Source organism: Vombatus ursinus, unplaced genomic scaffold (assembly GCF_900497805.2).
Source record: "Vombatus ursinus unplaced genomic scaffold, bare-nosed wombat genome assembly UNPS02014923.1, whole genome shotgun sequence".
NCBI classification, from domain to species: domain Eukaryota; kingdom Metazoa; phylum Chordata; class Mammalia; order Diprotodontia; family Vombatidae; genus Vombatus; species Vombatus ursinus.
The window spans coordinates 200,870-221,512 of NW_020954701.1; the positions used below are offsets into that span (position 1 = coordinate 200,870).

The window sequence follows — 20,643 nt, forward strand, 5'->3', positions numbered from 1 at the left end:
CTTCTTTCCTTCCTTCTCCCTATGCTTCACTTTCCTCATCTGTAAAAATGAGGGGTTTGGACTCAATGGTCTCCAGTCCAGTTTCCAGTCCAGTCCAGTTCTAAATTTATGATTCTATGAAATGAATCAATGTATAGATGGGAGAGCTGTATGTTGGCATCGTTTAGAATGGTTGAGGGACTTAGTCAAGCCCAGTGGGGCTTATGTAAGACCAGTGAGATGGTTGGATATCAAGGATTCAAGTGAGTGGGTAGTTGAGAGAGAACATTCCAGCCAAACCCCCAAGAACAAATCCCTGGAGGATGGGACGATGGAGAAAAAGAACCCCAGCCTTGACCTTTGGGTTGGCCTCAGTCTCCTGTCTCCCATCTTTGAACTTCAAGGACCAAAGCATTTTGACTCTTCATACCTTCTAAACTTGAGCCTTATGCCCTGTACTTCATATGTACTAGTAGGAGAGAGTGCTAGAGTTTTGGAGTTTGGGGGGAGGGAATGTTTTGTACCAGTTGTTCTAACTATACCCACTTCAGTGAATACCCCTTTTTAAAAAGTAATTCTGCCAGGTGACTGATAACAAATAATAATCACAAGGTGGGAAACACACTGATGGGAGGGAGCTCATGAGTCTTTCTTAGAAAAACACATCCCCTAACCCCTTAGGGCTACTCCTAGAACTCTGAGGTGAAAAGTAGAAACCATGCTCTGGGGGTTGGCCACATGGCCAGTGCAAGTAGGGTTTGGAAGACTAAGTCCCAGGGCCTGTGCTACAGATGGCTTTGAATTTATAAGGGGTAAAGAAAGATGGCTTTAAAGGTCACTTCTGCAGATGTACAGTGAATTATATTATTTGCAAATGCTGGCAGCAAGCACCATTTCCTTGGTGTATTTTGCATATGATACCTCTAAATTGAGCCCATTGGTGAAGAGCCTATGTACCATGCCACATGAAAGCTGATGCCATGATAACACCATCTCCTCAAGTGCCTCTGCCACAACACTGTCATCTGTCTACCTCTGTGCATCCGAAGTAAAACAGAGAGCTGAGCAGTCATTTAAGAAATTTGAAGTCATTAGAATAACTGAGGACCTCAAACTTATTTTTTCGCTTAATTGTCTCAGTTGATAAAGGTCAAATCTATTTCCATCATTACAATTTTGTAGACCTGGCCTAGATACCTCTATTTCTGCTGTCCATATGCTCAGCCAGCCCTATCATGCCCACATGTACTATTCATATATTTTTTACCCTCTGCTGCTTTTTTTTTTTTTGCTAAATGACTATTTTTTCCCATTACAAGAAAACACACGGCAATTCCTCCCCCTTTCTATAAACATTCTATAAGGAATATTTTCAGGATAAGCCAACAGGAAAAAGAATCTAAGAAAAAATATATTAATAAAGTAACCTTGACCTCAAGGGTCAGTCTATCACTTACCAATCTGCTTATTAGGAAATTGTAGCACTTCCAGACCATCAGGATAAGTGGTGTGGGTTGTTTGAGCATCTGCATAATAATAAAGCTGAAAGTACAACACATGTGTTACAAGAAGGTTTTGAGAGTATTTGTTTTAATTCTGGGCTTCATCCATTCAAAGGGACAAATGCTTTCCCTGCAGGTTCCCATTATAATCTCCATGCAGGCAACCAGGTCTAAAGAGAGGAAACAGCATCCTATAATAAACTGGAAGTCCCAAGTCTTGAGTGATAGTCCTGGCTCCTCCTATAACTAGCTGTGTGACCATAAACAAGTTGCTGCAGCTTTCTCAATCTTGATCTCCTCATCTGTAAAATTTGAAGACAGGACTAGGTGCTGTCTCAGCCGGCATGATGGATAGAAAACTGGACGTGGAGTTCAGAAAGGGACAAGATTGAATGCTGCCTCAGATATTTACCAGATGTTTGACCCTGCTCAGGTGACTTAAGCTCTGCTGGCCTCAGTTTCCTTATCTGTAAGATGAATGGGTTGGTCTCAGTGGCTTCCAAGGTTCTTTCCAGCTCTCAATCCATGATCCTGGCACCTCTAAGTTTTGACCATCATTCCCTAGAGATGTGCATGATAGGAAAAGAAGCTCCAAACATGGCACTTGAGTGACCAATCCAGACCTTGCCAGTCAAGTTGATGAAGCTATAGAAGTTCATGGTTCCTGATTATGGTTCCTGGGCAACTCAAATGAAACTAGAACAAGGCAGAGCCTGACACTCTTTCAAAATGTGTCTGAACTTATGCACATCTTTCAGAACCAGGCTCCTCTTTTCTGAAGGAAAGCACCAAGAGATGGAGCGAGATTCCTAAGGCCAGAAACCATCAGGTTAGACCAGGGGTGGGGAACCTGAGGTCTTGAGGCCACATGTGGCCTTCTAGGTCCTTGGATGGGGCTCTTTAACTGAATCCAAGTTTTACAGAACAAATCCTTTTACTAAGGGGATTTGTTCTGTGAAGTTTGGATTCAGTCAAAGGGCTGCACTTGAGAACCCAAAAAGTCACATGTGGCCACGAGGCTGCAGGTTCCCCATCCCTGAGTCTAGTACAGTAAGAAATAAGAAGTACAAACACATAGCATCTCTTCCTGATTCAAAAATGAAATAAAAATTAAATCCAGTTCAACCAGCCTACAAACCTCATTGGGATAGGGAGAAATGATGATTCTTTTCCCTATTAAGTCATTGCCAACAGGATTCTAATTGCATTCTAATTAGACAACACCTGCACACGAATTGAAATGATCATTGTAGAGATACAAAGAGAATTTCTCATATTTGAATTTCTAATAAAGGTAGTTTATTTGATGATGATGATGATGAAATATGATGATTATATGATAAAAAGTGCTATAACATGTCAGAGAGAAGTCGTTAACACTAAATCTCACTGCAATGTCACTCATAGCCCCTTTTTTGGTCATTTCCATTTTTTTTCTCTGCTAGTGCTCATGAGTGACTTCAACTAATCACAAGATTTTTTCTTCAAAAATATACCAAATGAAGAGGATAGTATGAATTGATCACATTTAAAAGGGAAAAGACAACAAGGATGTAATCAGTCAACCATGGTAGTTTCAAACTGGTATGGGCAATGGACATTGTTAAATCTGAAAGGGAGCTTGGAGGTAATTTCATAGTCCAACCCCCTCATTTTAAGATGAAGCAGCTAAGGTAGAGAAAGAGGAAATGTCTTGTTCAAGATGCACAATAAACAAATAAATAAATAAGAGGGTGATTTTAAGCTCTCCTGAAATGAAATAGCGTTTTTGGCTTCATATCTCACTGGTCTTTCTTCCTAATACTTCCCTACATTTTCCGGTCCTGTGGCATGAATGAAAAACCAAAAAGCCAGAGCTTAGATTTCAGAAGCTATACAAGTAATCATAATAATTTAATGCTTCATGTTGACATCATGCTTTCCGTGATTATTTCATTTGGTCCTCATAATACCCTAGTAAGATAAGTAGTAAATGTAAGTTTTAATGGCTCTGTTATACAGAGAGGAAACTGGAACTCACAAAGATGACCTGCCCAAGATTGCAAAGGTAATGAGTGGCAAGGTCAGCATTTGCAACTAGGTCCTTTGACTCCAAATCTATTGCATACAACACAGTACATCTTCCCAAAGTCTTGCACCAGGTGAATCTTGCGTTAACCTTTAGCCCTCCCTGCTAGAAAAGGGAAGAGATCAGCCAATCAGCTGAAGGGTAGAACAAGTAGAAATGAAAAAAACCTGAGGGACTGGAAAACAGGGACATCCTTAGAAGAAAAAAGAAAAGCATATTCAAAAAGAGAGTTAGAAACCAAACTGAAGTTTGAGAAAAGAATTGGTCTATGTATTTGTTGTTGTTCAGTCATTTTCAGTCACATGCAACTCTCTGTGACCCCATTTGGGGTTTTCTTAGCAAATTTAATGGAGTGGTTTACCACTTCCTTCTTCAGTTCATTTTACAGATGAAGAAACTGAGGCAAACAGGGTTAAGTGACTTGCCAGGGTCACACAGCTAGTGTCTAAGGTTGAGTTTGAACTCATGAAGATGAGTCTTCCTGACTTCAGGCCTGACACTCTGTCTACAACGCTACCTAGCTAGACTATGTATAGAGTTTGTTTGTTTTTCCTCAAGTTTTGAAAAGATCATTAAAAAACAAAAACATTTACATACCACTCTCTGCTCAGGCATGAACTTCTGCAGGTCTCCATTTGGAAACGTCACAATAGTTGTTTTCTTATCAGCACTGATCTCCTTCTTGGTACCATTGGGGAAAGCGATTGTTTTCCGTCCATCTGAAAATTTCCATTCCACCTTTGTGGGGAAAAAAGAAAGCTGACACATGGAAACCAGTGCAGGAGGAGGCTTTTGCAACTTGACTCACCCATTAATTTATTCAACAAACATTTGCCAAGTACCTACTACATGCATAGTACTGTCAGAACTTAGTAGCTGTGTGATAGCAGCATGAATATGTAACACCAAGGACATACTCATTAAATGCATTAATTCAAAACATGTATCACTAAATGTGGCTGACACACAATGAGAAAAGGTCAGTATGTCTGACTAATTTTTTATGGGGGTTTTTTCCCCACAAGATATTTGTCCGTTCTGGTTTCTATGTAACCTAGAAAATGTGTGATCATTGAATTCTGGTGAACCAATTCAAGCCAAATCAACACTTATTAAGTACCCTACTCAATATTCAAGGCACTGTGCCAAGCATTGGAGATACAAAGACGAAAAACCTAGTTCCTTGCTTAAAGGTGCTTATATGCTATTGGAGGGGGGGGGTGTTACAACAAACAATTTGATGTGATACAAAGGAGAATATGGTAAGGACAAAGGAGAGATACAAGTAAAGTACTGCAAGAAAAACTGGGTGAAGAGAAAATTTCCTGATGGTGGAGATGAAGGATCAGGGGAAGCTTCATGGAGGAAGTGACTAAGCCTTGAAGGAAGAAGACTTCAAAAGAAAGAAATCGAGGAACAGCTAACAGTCCAATATGGTGAGAACATATATGATTGTTATATAGTGGAAAGTAGCACGAAATGAGGCAGGAAGAGCAGGCTGAAACCAGACAGTGAAAAATCTTAAATGGCAGATGGTGATTGTATCTTTCTATAACTATATTATACTTCATTTGTAATTATGTGTCTGTGTGTGTGCATATTGTTCATATAGAAGTACAGGCTGGAAGACCAGTTAAACATTTGATTGTTTTTATAGTTCAGGCAAGAGATAATAAAGAATTGAACTCAGGTGGTGCCAGGATGGGATGAAGCTGGTAATGCAGTGGATGGAATGTTGGGTCTGGAGTGAGGAAGACCTGAGTTCAAATCTGGCTTCAAACACTTACTAATTGTGTGACCCTTGGCAAGTCACTTAAAACTTCTGATTGTTTGCTTCAATTTCCTCAAATGTAAAATGGGACTCACAATAGCACCTACTTCCCAGGTTGAGAGGATCAACTGAGATAATATTTGTGAAGCACGTGGCACAGTGCCTGGCACAGAGCAGACACTATAAAAATGCTTATTTTCTCCTCCTTCCTTCCCTTTCCCATAGTATGATGGAGAGAAAATGATAAATTCAAGAGCTATTTAAAAGGAAGAATCAGTAGAACTTGGCAACTAATGGTTGTTTTGTCCTTCATTCTTGAAGAGGACCATGACATCAGGAAGGTGATGCCGTGACTTGCAAGTGAATCGGATTTAAGTATTTGGAAGTTTGGGGAAGGAGGGGCTAGAGAGGGAGAGTCAAAGATAACTGAAGTTTCAAACCTAGGTGACTAGGAAAATTGTACTACCATCAATAGAAAGGGAGAAGTTGGGAAGAGGCTAAGTTTTACAGGGAAAATAATAAGCTTAATTCTGGACCTATTGGCTTTAAGGTAAACATATGTGTCTACATACGTATGTGTTTTATATATATATATGTGTGTGTGTACATGTGTGCATACACACAGACATACTCATACATGCCAAGGACCCATGATGTCCTTGGTATGGGAACTCCCTCCTCTGATACAGATCTACATCTGGAACTTAATTGTCACCTCTGGCTCAGATAATTTAAATAATTGACCCAAGGTCACACAGGTAATAAATGTCAAAAATGGGATTTGAAACCAGGTCTTTCTAATTCCAAGTGTATCACTCTATTTATTATACAACACTGTCATATATAGATGTATAGATATGTATATATAAATATACACATATACTTATCCTCTCGACATGTGCGTGTATGTGTGTAGGTAGGTCCCACCAAATTACATGGTTTCAGGGACAAGCCCATTGTCTTATGATCAGCCAAACCAATTTGGAGAGATTCACCACGAGATTGGCCATAGGGTGATGAATTTCCTAGGCACAGAAACTCTTGTCAACCCTTTATTGTTATAGTGAGGTTGTGATTTTTGTGGCAGCAAAAGGAGTACCTACACTGATGACATCATGGGTCCTTGAAGTATTAAGGATGTGAACATGTACATATACATGTGTGTATATTTGTATATACAGGTGTGTGCATGTGTGTGTATATGTGTGTTTGTGAGTCATCTGAATTCATAGTGATGCCATGAGAGCAGATAAGGCTGCAAAGATAGAGAGTAGGGAGAGGGTGGAAGACAGAGCCCTGGGGATATCCTTGCCTCGTGGAAAGGAGAAAGAAGATGAGCCAGGGATAGATCTGGAAGAGAAATGATCAGATCAGAAGGAGGATACCAGGTAAAAGGAGTGTTGCATAAATAGAGTCAGGAAAGACAGAACCCGCAGTGTCAAATGTTTCAGCAAAATCATGGGGAAAAGGATTTAAACTTAGTTTGCTCATCTATAAAATTAGGGGGTTGGACTAGATAACCCTTCAAAGTCCCTTCCAGCTCTAAACCCTTTATCCAGTGACTGAAAAAGCTATTAGATTTGAAAATTAAAGAGTGACAGATAATCTTGGAGAAAGAAGCTTCACCAGAGTGGTGAGAAGAGGAGCCAGACAGCCGGGGATGGGAGGTGTTCATGCAGAAATAAAGGCCCTGAGTCAGTGTGGCCAGTGGGACTTACTGGAAAGAGCACTGAACATGGAGGCAGACAACCTGGTTTAGTAGTGAAAAGGAGGAAAAATCTTGAACAATAACACAAAGGAAAACAAGTTCAAAGGAAGGTTGCCTAAGAATATGAGAATCTATAGTAGGTGGTGAGGAAGGAGTGAAGGAAAAGAAGGGAGAGAAAAGTAGAGGGAAAGAGAAGAGGAGGAGAAAATGAGGGAAGGAGGGGAGAGAGAGAGGAGGGGAAGAGAGACAGAAGGACAGAGAGACAGAGACAGAGACAAAGAAAGACAAAGAAACAAAGAAAGAAACAAAGAAGGAAGGAAGGGAGGAAAGAAAGAAAGAGAGACAGACAGACAGACAGAAGACACATACACAGAGCGAGACAGAAAGAGAGACAGAGAGAGACAAAGAGAGATGGAGTGAGAGACAGAATAAGAATGAATGATGGAGGAAGGTCCTGGAGGAAACTGAGGCAATAGTATCAAGGGAAGAGATTAGAATTGGCAAGAAGGGTAGGATGCATTATGACAGAGATGGCTTTGGACGTGTGAAAGATAAAGTGGGAAGAAAGAATATGATAGAAAGTTGATCAAAGATTGATAGAATGATTCTACAATGTTTCAGGCCCCCAGAAGTACTTGTCAGCTTGAAAGTCAGAGGCAGGATTTGAACTCAGGTCTTCCTGATTACAATGTCAGCATTCTAGCAACTATACCATGTTACTTCACAAGGACACAAAATGACAATCAGAAAGGGGAATTTCAGGGTTCAGGATCTTAGAGCAGTTTCCAATTAAACCAGCGTTTAAGAGGTGATCAATAATTCTTGTAGGTCACTGAAGTAGAATCAAAATGGAAGTCACAGGAGAATGATGAACTGGAAAGTCAAGGTGTTGGAAGGTCCACCATCATATATTGCCCTGACCATCTTTTCTTTCTCTTTATGTATTTTTCTTTTGCTACTTTTGGTACTCTTTTTCTTTTTTTTGGTCCAAAGTTAAACTAATCACATTAAACAAATACAAGCATTGCTCTGGGCCTTCAACTGCAGTTAGGGTTATACTAGGAATTTACGCTGGACAATAGTCACAGAGTTTGACTTAGCAATCACAACAAATTCCCTATTGTAGGATTTTACTTAAGGGTATCTTTGCACATCAAGAAGAAATTTAGATAGAAAGAAAAGAATATTATAGTCACTAGAACTAATGCACAAGTTCAAGTCACTTCAAATTTTAGAAGTATAACAATAAGTCACACCAATATATTATTTTGAAGTCCAACAAAATATTTTCTCCATAACAGCTCTGCAGGGGTAGGTAATATGAAGTACTAGTATTCCTATTTTACATATGAGGAAACTGAGACTCGTGGAGGTTAGGTCCTTTGCCCAACCAAGGTCACACACATCATTAGTAGGACTCAGACTAGGGTCCACTCAGAGTTAATGCCAATTATGCTACACTGGCCCATAATGACCAACTCAGAGATGAGACATGTTCATGGTAATTAAATTCCACTGTATATCATGTGATTCCCTGAGTTTCAATTTAGCAATTTAGAAGTTAATTCTGGTAGAAACTGAGAAAATGTACAAGGAGTCAAAAAAATAAAAAAATAATAAAATAAAAATCTTACGAATTGCTCCAAAAGTCAGCCACCAGTCTTGGAACAAAACTTGCCCACTTGCACCACCTGCTGGCCAACCCAATGGTTTCACAAATGATCACCTTGGGATCCTGACCAATCCTCCTTTCTTCCTCCTCCCTTCTGTCCCCTCCCCAATAACCCAAACTGAATGCCAAATACATTAAGCAACATTTAGTTTAGTGCTGTTCTAGAGAAATTGTTTTTTAATTATCAGTATTCATCTCTGTCAAAGATGAACGGGCTCAACCAGTGTTGATTCTGAGCGGACGTTAATAACTTCTCCCTTATGGTACATGAGGGCCGCATAAAATAAGGGCAGTGACCCATTTCTCAGATTCTCTGAAACAAGTAAACAGCTTAATCTCTCTTCTACAGAATGATGGAGAAGTGGGGGCAGGGTTGAGGAGTAAAGGGAAATGATCTAGGAGATGTAAAGCAATGGGAAAGGGGGAGACCTACAGACAGTAAGTCATAGCAGGTAAGGAGAAGAGCAGGTGAGGTGACTCAGGGGAACTGGGGAGAGTGGGAGGAGTACGGATGGGAAATAGCATGGAAGCAGTGACCTAGAGAAAGATTTCTTAACCATTTTTATGTCCTTTTGGCAGTCTAGTGATGTCAAAAGACTCCCTTCTCAGAATAGTATTTTAAAGCATAAACTAAACTATGTAAGATTTTTAAAATTACATTGAATTGCAGTTATCAGAATATTTTTTTTAAATAAGTACATTGACCACACACAACCTAAGAACCTCTGTTTTATAGGGAAGCTTGGTACAGTGGAAAGACTAGTTTTGGAGTCAGAAGACCTGAGTGCCACTGCCACTTAGTATTTTGTGATCTTGGACAAGTCATTTATCCTTCATGAACCTCAGCTTCTTCTTCTATAAAATGAGAAGGGAGAGGAGGGCAGGATTTGTATTGAACCTCTAGGCTCCCTTCCAGTACTGGAGCTGTGCCATTGTAAGTTCGGACAAGAGGCTAAAGATCAAGAATATTGAAAGAATGAACACTGGGCTAGAGAATGTTAGCTACTACTTCCTCTCACAGGGCAGATGTGAAGAGGAAGAGTTTTAGACTCCAAACAGCTAGCTATAGAAATGTGAAAAATTATTATGCTAAGAGTGAGTTCCCTCACTGAAGTCACCAGTGCATATGGAGCAGTGTAGATACCCTGCTCCTGCTGTATGAACTGTCTGTCCCTTTGTTGGGAGAAAAAATGAGATGGGGGGGGAGGGAGAAGGAGAGGGAGGGAGAGAGAGAGAGACAGACAGAGAGAGAGAGAGAGAGAGAGAGAGAGAGAGAGAGAGAGAGAGAGATTCCAGCATCCAAGAGTATTAAATTGGACTTTATTTCAGGTACTGAAATCCTCTTCTAAATGATCAGTAGAGAATGTGGGTGATTGTGGTGGAGAGGGCAGAATTAGAACCAAGTAATGCAGATTAAGTAAATGCAGAAAGAAAAGAAAATTGTTTTCCTGTTGAAAAAAGGGACTGCCTGATTTTCTGGTAACAGAAAGGCGAGCAGGTAATGATGCTGGAACCTTTTTTCTGCTGGAAGACACTTGCTGGCTCTGAATTTCTGTCCTCATGACAACCTGAATGAAGTAGAATGACAACACATACACACATGCACGCACGCACGCACGCACGCACACACAAACAGATGAGGAATGGTGGTTCCAGTTTCCTACCTTGCCATCTGGGTGCTTTGTTTCTTTTTGTATTTCCTCTTCATTTTTCTTACTTTTCATAGACAGCAATAATTTTCTGGATGTTGCCAACTTGGAAGAATAACTCTATAAAACATTGCAGCCATTTGCTATAGGATGATGGAGCCTCGATGATAGTTACTATGATATAATACAGTCAACCTCCCATCACCTCTTAATATTTGACAAAAATGCTTCTCAACAGGCATAGAGAGTGATAACAGGCAAAAACCATCATAGGGTTTTTTTTGTTGTTTTTTAGGGAAGGGAGAGGAATTGAGTGGCAACTAATATTCATTTATTATTTCATTTATTATAGAGCATGAATACCCTGAGGAAGTATATTAGCGGTGCTTTGGATATGTTTTTTTTGTTTTAAAATAGCATTTTATTTTTCCAATTATATGTAAAGACAATTTTTAACACTCATTTTTACAAAATATTGAGTTCCAAATTTTTCTCCCTCCCTCCTACCCTTTCCTCTAAAGTATATGAAGTTGGGGGGGGGGAGGGCAGCTAGATGGAGCAGTGGATAGTGCGCCAGCACTGGAGTCAGGAGGGCCTGAGTTCAAATCCAACCTCACGCACTTACTAGCTGTGTGACCTTAGTCACTTAACCCTGATTGCCTCTCAAAAACAAAAAAATAAAGTATATGAAGGGCGGCCTCACGGCATCTGCAGGAGAGGAAATAACAGGTGAAATAATACATTGGGAGATGGTGCCGGCCCATAATTGGTAACCGATTTGGCACTCAAGACCATGTACTATGTTTCTAGTGTGCTGTAATCATTTAATTTCTTACATTTTTTGAGGCAAATCTACATAGTTGATGGGGATCTAGCCTTGAAGCTAGGATGATCTGAGTTTAAGGCCTGCCTCTGACACATGCTGGTGATGGAATCCTGAGCAAAGCCCTTAACCCCTCAATGCCCCAAACTACTCTCTGACAGTATTAAAGTTACAGGGAAGGGGCTGGCCTGCCTTGATAGAAGGAATTTTCTTATCTAGAGTATTCATTAGCAATGAAATCACAGGTCCCTACCCTAGTCCTCTGTGACTTTTTTTTTTTAAATCAAGACTTTTACTCTCTCGTTTATTCATTTCTTTTAGGTCTGAACTGGGGAGAATTCCACACCAGTTAACATACTCCACATTATAAAAGAAATGATCACCTGATGTTTAGGAATAGGTGTATAACCTGAGGAACAGCTAGGTGCCTCAGTGCATGGAGCACCAGGCCTGGAGTCAGAAAGACCTGAGTTCATGTCTGACCTCAGACACTTAGTAGCTGTGTGGCCCTGGGAAAGTCACCTAACCTTGTTAACCTCAGCTTCTTCATCTTTAAAACGAGCTAGAGAAGGAAATGGCAAATCACTCTAGTATCTTTGCCAAAAACAAAACAAAAAAAAAACAAACAACTGAAAAAATCCTATATCCTTCCAATATAGTACTTATATAACTTTCAGGTGTTATCTCTTAGCTGTTGTTGGTAATCTTTGAATAACTAGAAGAGAAACATATTAGAAAAATAGAGATGGGTAGAAAAATGATGTCCCAATATTCAAAAGGCAAAGGGAAGTGAATTTTATAAATTATACACAAACAACCTTCATGTTGATGTCTGTGAAATTTTAGAATATGTTATGAAACTGTTGGTTCCACATATTAATCATATCCTCTTAGAGTTGGAAGCTTGGAAATCACTTGATCAAAAGCCCTCTTTTTACTAATAATGAAACTAAGACCCAAAGGTAATAAGGGATTTGTCCAAAGTTACGCAGCTAGCGAAAGGCAGAACCAGGAGAAAGCCTCCCATCTCCTAACCCCAACCCAATCAATCAGTGAACAAGAATTCAGTTAAGTGCTAACTCTGTGGATCCATCTGTCTTCACCCACCACCCCACTTTTCTAAACATTTTTTCTTGTTTTATCACTTTATGTGATAAGGGAGAGACGGCTCAAGTTTTCTAAGAGGAAGATACTTCACTATAGTAGGAAGCAGTAGATGCCCTGTAGTAGGAAAGAAATAAATAAATGAAATCTTGAGGTGCCTGTTTGGAGAGACTTAGAAAGGGTATTGGGGTCCAAGAGGAAGCAACCTATTCTGTTCACAAAGAAAAGGAAATGCTGGACTCATTTCATTTCCTTCTGTGATAGGACTATTAGAGAGGCAGTGTGGCATAGTGAATAAAGGGCCAGCTTCAGCACCAGGAAGATGTGGGGTTAAAGTTCTGACTCTGACACATACTGGCTATGTGACCATGGGCAAGTCACTTAACCTCTAGATGCTCTAGGCAACTTTCCAAGACTACAGGTTGTAGAGAAGGTACCAACCTGCCTTGGCAGGGGGAGTTTCCTTACCAGGGAATTCCTCATTCTCATGGAATCACAAGTCCAATGCCTTCCCTTATCAGATGATAGATCAGGGGAAGCATTGTTTGTCAACGTAGTCCTTCTGAAAAGAAAAAAAAACCTACCCTTCTGAACAAAATGGAGAAAAGTAAAATCAGTTCCCTTGCACAATGAAAGGGATTCATAACTATGCAAATCGATGTTGACTGCTGGATTCCTATCCATCTGGGAGGAAGGGCCCTGCTGGCTTGCTGCAGGAAGCAGAGCTATCCAGCAGTTATTTTGATTTTGTTTTCTCTACTAAAGAAAACAGTCTTCAGAATGCTAAGTATAAATAAAAATGGTTCACAGGATCATAGATGCAGAACTAGAAGAGGCCTTATGGGCTACCCAGCTCAATCCCCTCACTTTACAGATGAGCAGCTGAGAGAGGTTAAGCAACTGCCCAGATTCGCATAGCTAGCAACTGTCTGAGGAGCTTTATGGACTCAGGTTTTCCTGACTCCAGTCCCAGCACTCTGGCCACTGAACCAGCTGAAAATCAGGATAACCAGGACTATAGTAAGAGAGGACTTTATCAACTATTATTAATCTATCAACCTATTATCATAATTAATCTATTATTAACCAGGCCTGGACAAACTACAGCCCAGAAAGGATTACTAAAACACTATGTCATTTTTTTAAAAAAGCGAACAAAATAGATACTTCAAGTCTGAAGATGAGCAAATGTTGTTCCAATTTAAAAAAACATTGAGCAGGATTCCAGAAATTATGGGCTAGTGAGCTTGACTTCAATTGCTGGCAAAATGCTAGAACATATTGGTAAAGGGATGATTTGGAAACAGAAGCAGTGATCACATAGAGCTTCATGAAGAACACAATTCTAGATTAACCTTATTCCTTTGTTTTGACAAAATTATCAGACTGGTATATCAGAGAAATGTCATAACTAAATGAACCTTATTTTAATAAACTATTTGACAACTTTGCCTCTAGTACTTTGGTGTAGGATATAGAAAGATGTTGGCTAGGTGATAATATAGCATATGTATGGATGGGTGAATTTGGAACAGGTTGAAGGACTGAAGCCGGAGCAGTAATAATGAGTCAGTGTTGGTTTGGAGAGAAATCTCCAGGGGAGTGTCTCAGAGATCTGCCCAGGACCCTGCTCTGTTCATCATTTTTATCAGTGGCTTTTATGAAAGCACAGATGGCATGATTATCAAATATGTAGATGGTACAAAGCCAAGAGAGAAAGCTGAACTATCAGATGACAGAGACAGGATTAAAAAATCGCAATATGCTATAATAATAGATGGAAGCTAATAAATGAAATTTAATAGGAATAAATGTCAAGTTCCATGCTTGGGCTCAAAAATACCTGCACAAATACAAGATGGGGGCAACATAGATCATTAACAGTTGGAGTAAAGATCTGAAGGTTTTATAGGATTGCCAACCCAGTATGAATGAAACATGAGATCTTGGGATGGGTTAATAAGAGCATCATATCCAGAATGAAAGAGTTGGTAATCCCACTGCATTCCATCCCAGTCAGACCACGTCTACAATACTCTGGATTCTAGGTACAACATGGTAGGAAAGACACCGACAAACTAGAGTGCACCCAGAGCAGGAACATCCAGAATTGCAAGAGGATTAGAACCTATGCTATATAAGGATAAGTTGGAGGAACTGTGAATATTTCTCCTGGAGAAGAGAAGACTTATTTGAAAAGTTATACAGTCAGTCGATGGAGATTAGAAGTAGAAGAAAGAGGTGGGAGTTGCAGAAAATCGAATTTTAGCTCCACATAAGGAAAATCTTCCTAATAGTTAGAGCTATTGAAAAATGGAAAGGGCTGCCTCAGGCATCAGTGGATTGCCTGTCCCTGGACATCTGTAAGGCATGGCCAGGTGACCACTTCTCATGGATGTTTTAGAGGGGATTCCCATTTGCGTACGGGTTAGACTCAGTCAACTCCAAAGTTCTTTCCCCAAGTCTATGAGTCTGTGACTCTAACCTTAATCCTGTCCTTCATAACATTTTTATTAATGACTTTAATAAATGTGTAGAAAGTATGTTTATTAAATTTGTAGGTGACATAAAGTTGGAGGGGTGTCAGAATCCATATCCAAAAGACCCCAATGGAATGGAATAATGGGCTGAATCTTAGAAAACAAAGAAACATGGAAAGCAAAGAAAGTCCTTTGCCTGGGTTCAAAAACTCAACAAGCAAAAGACAGGAGAGGGCCCAACTAAGTTGTCATGGGAGAAAAAAACCACAGTCTGCTTTTGGAGTTGTTTTTTTAGACTATAAACTCAATGTGGTACAACAGTGTGATATGGCTACCAAAAGTGTTAATGAAATTTCAGGATGTATTAACAGAAGCATGAAACAAGGGAAGAGATACAATCATTGTAAACTGTTCGACTGCAGCTAGACTATTGTTCTGGATACCAAACTACCTGAAAACTGGATCCAGCCACATCATGGTGATCAGGATTGTGAAGAGTCCCCAAACTATATAGTAGGAAAAACAACTGAAAAATCTGAAGATGTACCCATTGATCATTTCTCTATTCAGGATATTTTGGCTTTATTTTATTTTGTTTCACAACTGCATAAAACAGTATTATAAAAATTGTTGGCAAAAAAACCCTGTTTTTTTGTGGTTGACAGTACTTTCAGGATATATTCCCACTGCATGAGTGTATTAAATTTGATAGGGAAAGAGGCTAAACCTGTGATTTCAGTGGCATAGGGAAGTCCCAGATAAGGAACATCCCTCTACCAAGGCAGGTCAGTACCTTTTCTGTAAGTGATCATCTTAGCAAGGTGCCTAGAACATTGAGAGGTTAAGTCACTTGTCTGGGTCACATAGTCATAGGTGTCAGAGGCAAGACTTGACCCCAGGTCTTCCTAGATCTAAAGCCAGCTCTCTTTCACTATGCTATGCTGCTTTTCAAGTTTATTTGAATTTGAAGTTACTAAGCAGTGACAAGTATTCACAATGATATTTAATAGGTTGTTTCTAATAAAGCATGTGATTAATTAAAAAGAAAAGATCTGAGGATGGGAGGTATGACCAGCCTTCAAATATTTAAAAGGCCATCATACCGAAGAACAATTAGATTTAACCTATGTACTTTCAGAGCTCAGAGCTAGGTTTTAGTTATATAGAGACAGATTTCATTCAATATACAGAAATATTTTCTAATAATTATAGTCTTCCAGAAATTAAATGTGCAACCTCATGAAGTAACGGATTCACGATCCCAATAAGTGTGTGAGCAAATGCCAGCAACCGCTTGTCAGGTATGTGGTTGGCCAGTTTCCTTCACTGGATAGGGGACCGGACTGCATTATTTCTAAAGTTCCTTCCACCTCTCTGATTATGTGATATACAGCTTGAAATAAGTGGACCAATCTTGGGGTCTTGGAAATCCTTCTGTTACACAGATTTCATTGTCAAATTTGATCTAAAATCATAAATTGAAAGTTTCATTCGTAGTAACATACTTCTTGAGGGGAAAGGTAAAAAATATTTTAGAATTTTAATATATGTAAATAGTCTGTTTTTTCAACTCTTTCTTGATTGTCAAACAATTGAGAATTAGAAAATGACTAAGTTTATCTATTCCTGGAACATCTGACTGAGCCCAAAAGGTAATGGGGACATTTACCCAGTGGCCTATCGGTTAACTTGATTGTTTTGTTTTTTAGTTCTCCAAAGGATATGTAAAGGGTGGCATTCACCTCTCACCCCTAGAAAATCTACTGATCTTGGAAACATTTATTTAGAGCTTAAATCTTAGAGGTGTTCTAGCCCAAGAGCAAACCTCTGCATTGACATGATATGACTGTGCCTGCCTAGATTTATGGAGTGAGCCTGACCTTGCCTACCTGAGTGTTTTTATTCTGATGAAAGGCAGATGACCTGTGATCATCATTCCAAACCCGAAGGAAGAGTGTATCTTCATAATTCCCAGAGGTCAGTGGAGACCTGTCTAGAAGGGAAATAAGTTTGATTACAAAAGGACAGTGAGATTGTCCCACACGATATCACAATCACAAAGTTATAACAAAGTCCTTTTAAAAAAAAATGCTGGCTACCAAGGAGAGGGAGTATTTTCCCTAAGATGATCATGATAAATAATAAATATGGTCAAGATGACCATATACATGGGATAGATATGCCCCCCCAAAACAAAAATAAAACACATTTTAGGGAGTTACTCAAACGGGACAGAAAGCATCCTTCTGACAGCTCTTACCATTTTCATAAGCTGCCAAGCTTTCATTATACATGACAAGTGGGGAAATCGGCACTGGTGATTTTCTTGAACTTGCTTTTTGCAGATTTCTTGGAAATCGATGGATGACCTGAAGGTGCAGCAATACCCAGTGAACTAGAAACTATTATGAGGAGGACAGCTTTAAAAGTTACACATTGAATTTATAACATCCTTAACATAAGGAGATTTTAAAGCAATGGATTTCATATACAATCCACTTTTCTGTTCCAATCTTGTAAATGGAAATGCTTTTTTTACTTGGTGTTTGTTAACTTTAGAATAAAAATTTATTTTAATTTGAAAAGAACTTGATAATATTGTTTACTCTATGAGATATAGATATGTGTCAGGCTTAAGGTACCAATAGATAGACTTCTTTTAAAAATGACATTCACCAGTCAGTTAGTCAACTGACATTTCTGAAGCACCTACTATGTACCAGACACCATGGGGATATAAAATTATTGTTTTTTAATTCACCAGAAAGCTATTAGTCATTTATTGTTATAGTAATCCATAGTAACTCATGAGTTACCATGACACAGAGCCTATACCAGGGGTGGGGAACCTGGGGCCTTGGGGGTTGCCTTTTGACTGAGTCCAAGTTTCACAGAACAAATCCTTTTATTGAGGAGATTTGTTCTGTGAAGTTTGGATTCAGTCAAAGGGCTGCCCTTGAGGACCTAGAGGGCCACATGTGGCCTTGAGGCCTAGGCCACAGGTTCCCCATCCTTGGCACACTGTAATCAGTATTGTGATAGGTGCCATGGGGATAACATGGAAATGTGGCAATAATTAAAATATAAAAATGATATATTTTAAATATTTGTCCTAAGAGCTCAAGTAGAGATGGATCAATAAATCAATAGGCATTTATTAAATGTTTATTGTGTAGCAGGCACTGTGGTAAGTGCGGGATATCCAAAGAGAAACATGGAATAGTCACTGTCCTTGAGAAGTTTGCATGCCATTAAGGAAAACATGTACATAAGTAAATGCATATAAAATATATGCAAATTAAATACAAAGTATTTTGGAGGAGAAGGAGGAGGGGAAGCAGCTGAAAGATCAAGAAAAGCCTCATGTAGGAGATGGTACTTGAGCTAAGCTTTGAGGGGAGCTAGGTAATATAAGCAGTGTTCATGAGAAGAGAGTCTGTTCCAGGCATGGCAGGGAATCTGCACAAAGGTAAAGAGATGGTAGATTAAATATACAAGGAACCAAGGAGGCCAATTTGGTTGGACCATGGGTGGGTGGGTGGGGGTACAGTTACTATGTGCAGTTACTATACAGTTACTATGACTGGAAAGGGGAAATGGGGTCAGGCTGTGAAGGGCTTTAAATGCTGGAGGAGTTTATATTTAATCCTAGAGGTAATAGGGAGCCATAGAAGTTGATTGAGTGTGAGGGTGAGGGGAGTGTCATAGAGTAAAATCTGCACTTTAGGAAAATCTCTATTGTGGCTGTATAGAGGATGAACAGGAGTAATAATAATAATAATAATGAAGCACTTCAAGGTTTGAAAAACACTCTGCAAGTGTTATCTCATTTTTTCCTCACAACAACCTTGGAAGGCAGGTTATATTGTTATTCTTGCTTTGTAGTGTGTCTTAGGCTGAATTTGAACTCAGTTCTTCCTGCCTTCAGTTTCAGTGCTAGACAATGGGAGACCAATTAGGAGACTCTTACAATAACCCAGGCTGATGAGAGGTTGGAGAAGAGAAAAGAAGAGGACCCAATACAGAGCTTTGGGGTATGCCCCAAATTAGGGGGCAGGTCAGGGATCAGCAAAGGAGACGGAGAAAGAGCAAAGATAAGGGAAGATCCAAGAGGAAAGGGTATTCAACAGTGGTAAATGCTGTAGAGAAGTCAAGAAGAATCAGGAGTAGAAACAGGTGACTGGGCAACCAGGAGGTCATTGGTAATCCGTGAGCTAATGCATATTTCTGAGTGTCTACTCTGTAATCAGCACTGTGCTAGGTGCTGAGGTGGGGGTCGGGGGAGGTGGACAATGTGAAAATGCAGTAATACTTTTTTTTTAGTGAATGAATGAGAGTTGACCAAAACAGAGCACATTAAAACAAGAAATGAAAAATGTCACACATAATTAGTTCATTGTTTAGCTCTTAAAAGTTAGATCGAAACTAAAATTGAACCATAGATGGGAACATAGAAAATGGATTGTTTTGAGTAAACCGTGATACTTCTCCAAAACAGTAAACTAATAGTGATCTTGTTACCTCAGTACAATTTTTGTTCAATATGAAACTTAAAATGTTACTGGAATAGTCTATGATTCTAAGTGCCTGTTTTTTGTTTTTGTTTTTGTTCTTGTTTGTTTTTTGTTTGTTTGTTTGTTTGTTTTTACCATTTCTGGATCAGATGGTGGGATTCTTCGTTCTAGGTCAGATCTCTTTCCAATAGGTGGAGGACTTCTGACTCGAAGGCTTCTGGAAATAGATTTTTCTCTCTGTTCTCTTGATGTTGCTTTCTTAGATTCCATTCTTTCTATTTTGTTGCTTTCTGGCTAAAAACAAATAATCATGGATTTTTATATTAACAATAACCGTGTATGTCTTCCTCCTCCCCTCATAACATTGGTAAGTGAATTATGCTAGTGACCGTGACAACTAGAATAATACAATTCTTTCTTTGGACCCCTGGCCCCAATGTAAATCTTCTTTTCTCTAAAACTGAAAAAAACAACAACAACCCAGTATCATCTTTGAAATTAGGGATCCTGATAACTACTTTGAGGAAAAGTTCACTATTCAGTCAATAAGCATTTATCAAGTGCTTATTATGTGCCAGGCACTGTGTTTAAGCCCTAGGGATACAAAGAAAAGCAAAAAAACAGTCCTTATCTTCAAGGAGCTCATAATCTAATTAGGGGAGACAACATGTAAATAACTGGAGTCATAGAAGATATATAGTGAAGCAGGATTTGATTCTAAGTCTTCCTGATTCCATGTCCTGGCCTCTAAAAGAGTCCTAGGTTCAAATCCTGCCTCTGACAGAACTGAAAAATTTAACTTCTCAGTAGGCCATGCAACTTTTTGAGACTACAAGTTACATATCATGTGCCCATCTGCAATGGTGGATAGAGTCCCCTCATTGAGAATTCCCCATAACTATGAAATTACAGGTCTGGTCCAGAAAAAAAAATACATTCCAATGATAATCTACTTTTTAACCCAAATCTTTAGAGAGGGTGAGTCAATACTAATTAAATATCATGGTTTGGGGGATTTTTCTGGTTTTTTTGTATATTTGGGTGATTTGGTTGGGTGGGGGTAGGTATTTATGTGAGTGTGTTTTAAAAGAGTATCGCTTCAGTAAAGAGTTAAGGAGGGATGTTTAGCGGTCACACAGAAGAAGTGACAGACTAAAAAAAATCTACAAACAAAAAAAAATGCATGTCATGTATTTGTCACATGAATTTCCTTTCCAAGAGCATAAACATTAGTAATCACCTCTAGAGAAGTACATTTTTCAGATGATAATCTCTGGCCTACGCAACTCTTTGGACTAGAGTGCATTGGTGTTCCCTCATTCTTTGACAGGCTTGAAGATCCTTTAAGAATTGGTTCTGATGCCTAAAGAATG

General features: G+C 39.3%; 1 protein-coding gene across 2 annotated transcripts in view; it reads right to left on the reverse strand.

The window, feature by feature from the left end:
* Positions 1–20,643, reverse strand: part of TCP10L2 (t-complex 10 like 2) — a 39,267-nt gene that overhangs the window by 7,667 nt on the left and 10,957 nt on the right. For both annotated transcript variants that reach the window (XM_027843557.1, XM_027843556.1), the window contains exons 5-11: positions 20,511–20,633; positions 19,406–19,564; positions 17,017–17,125; positions 16,646–16,749; positions 10,365–10,469; positions 4,147–4,287; positions 1,437–1,521 (exon numbers count right to left, since the gene is read on the reverse strand). In XM_027843557.1, the coding sequence (XP_027699358.1) occupies positions 1,437–1,521; positions 4,147–4,287; positions 10,365–10,469; positions 16,646–16,749; positions 17,017–17,125; positions 19,406–19,564; positions 20,511–20,633 (826 nt within the window). The remainder of the gene's footprint in view (positions 1–1,436; positions 1,522–4,146; positions 4,288–10,364; positions 10,470–16,645; positions 16,750–17,016; positions 17,126–19,405; positions 19,565–20,510; positions 20,634–20,643) is intronic.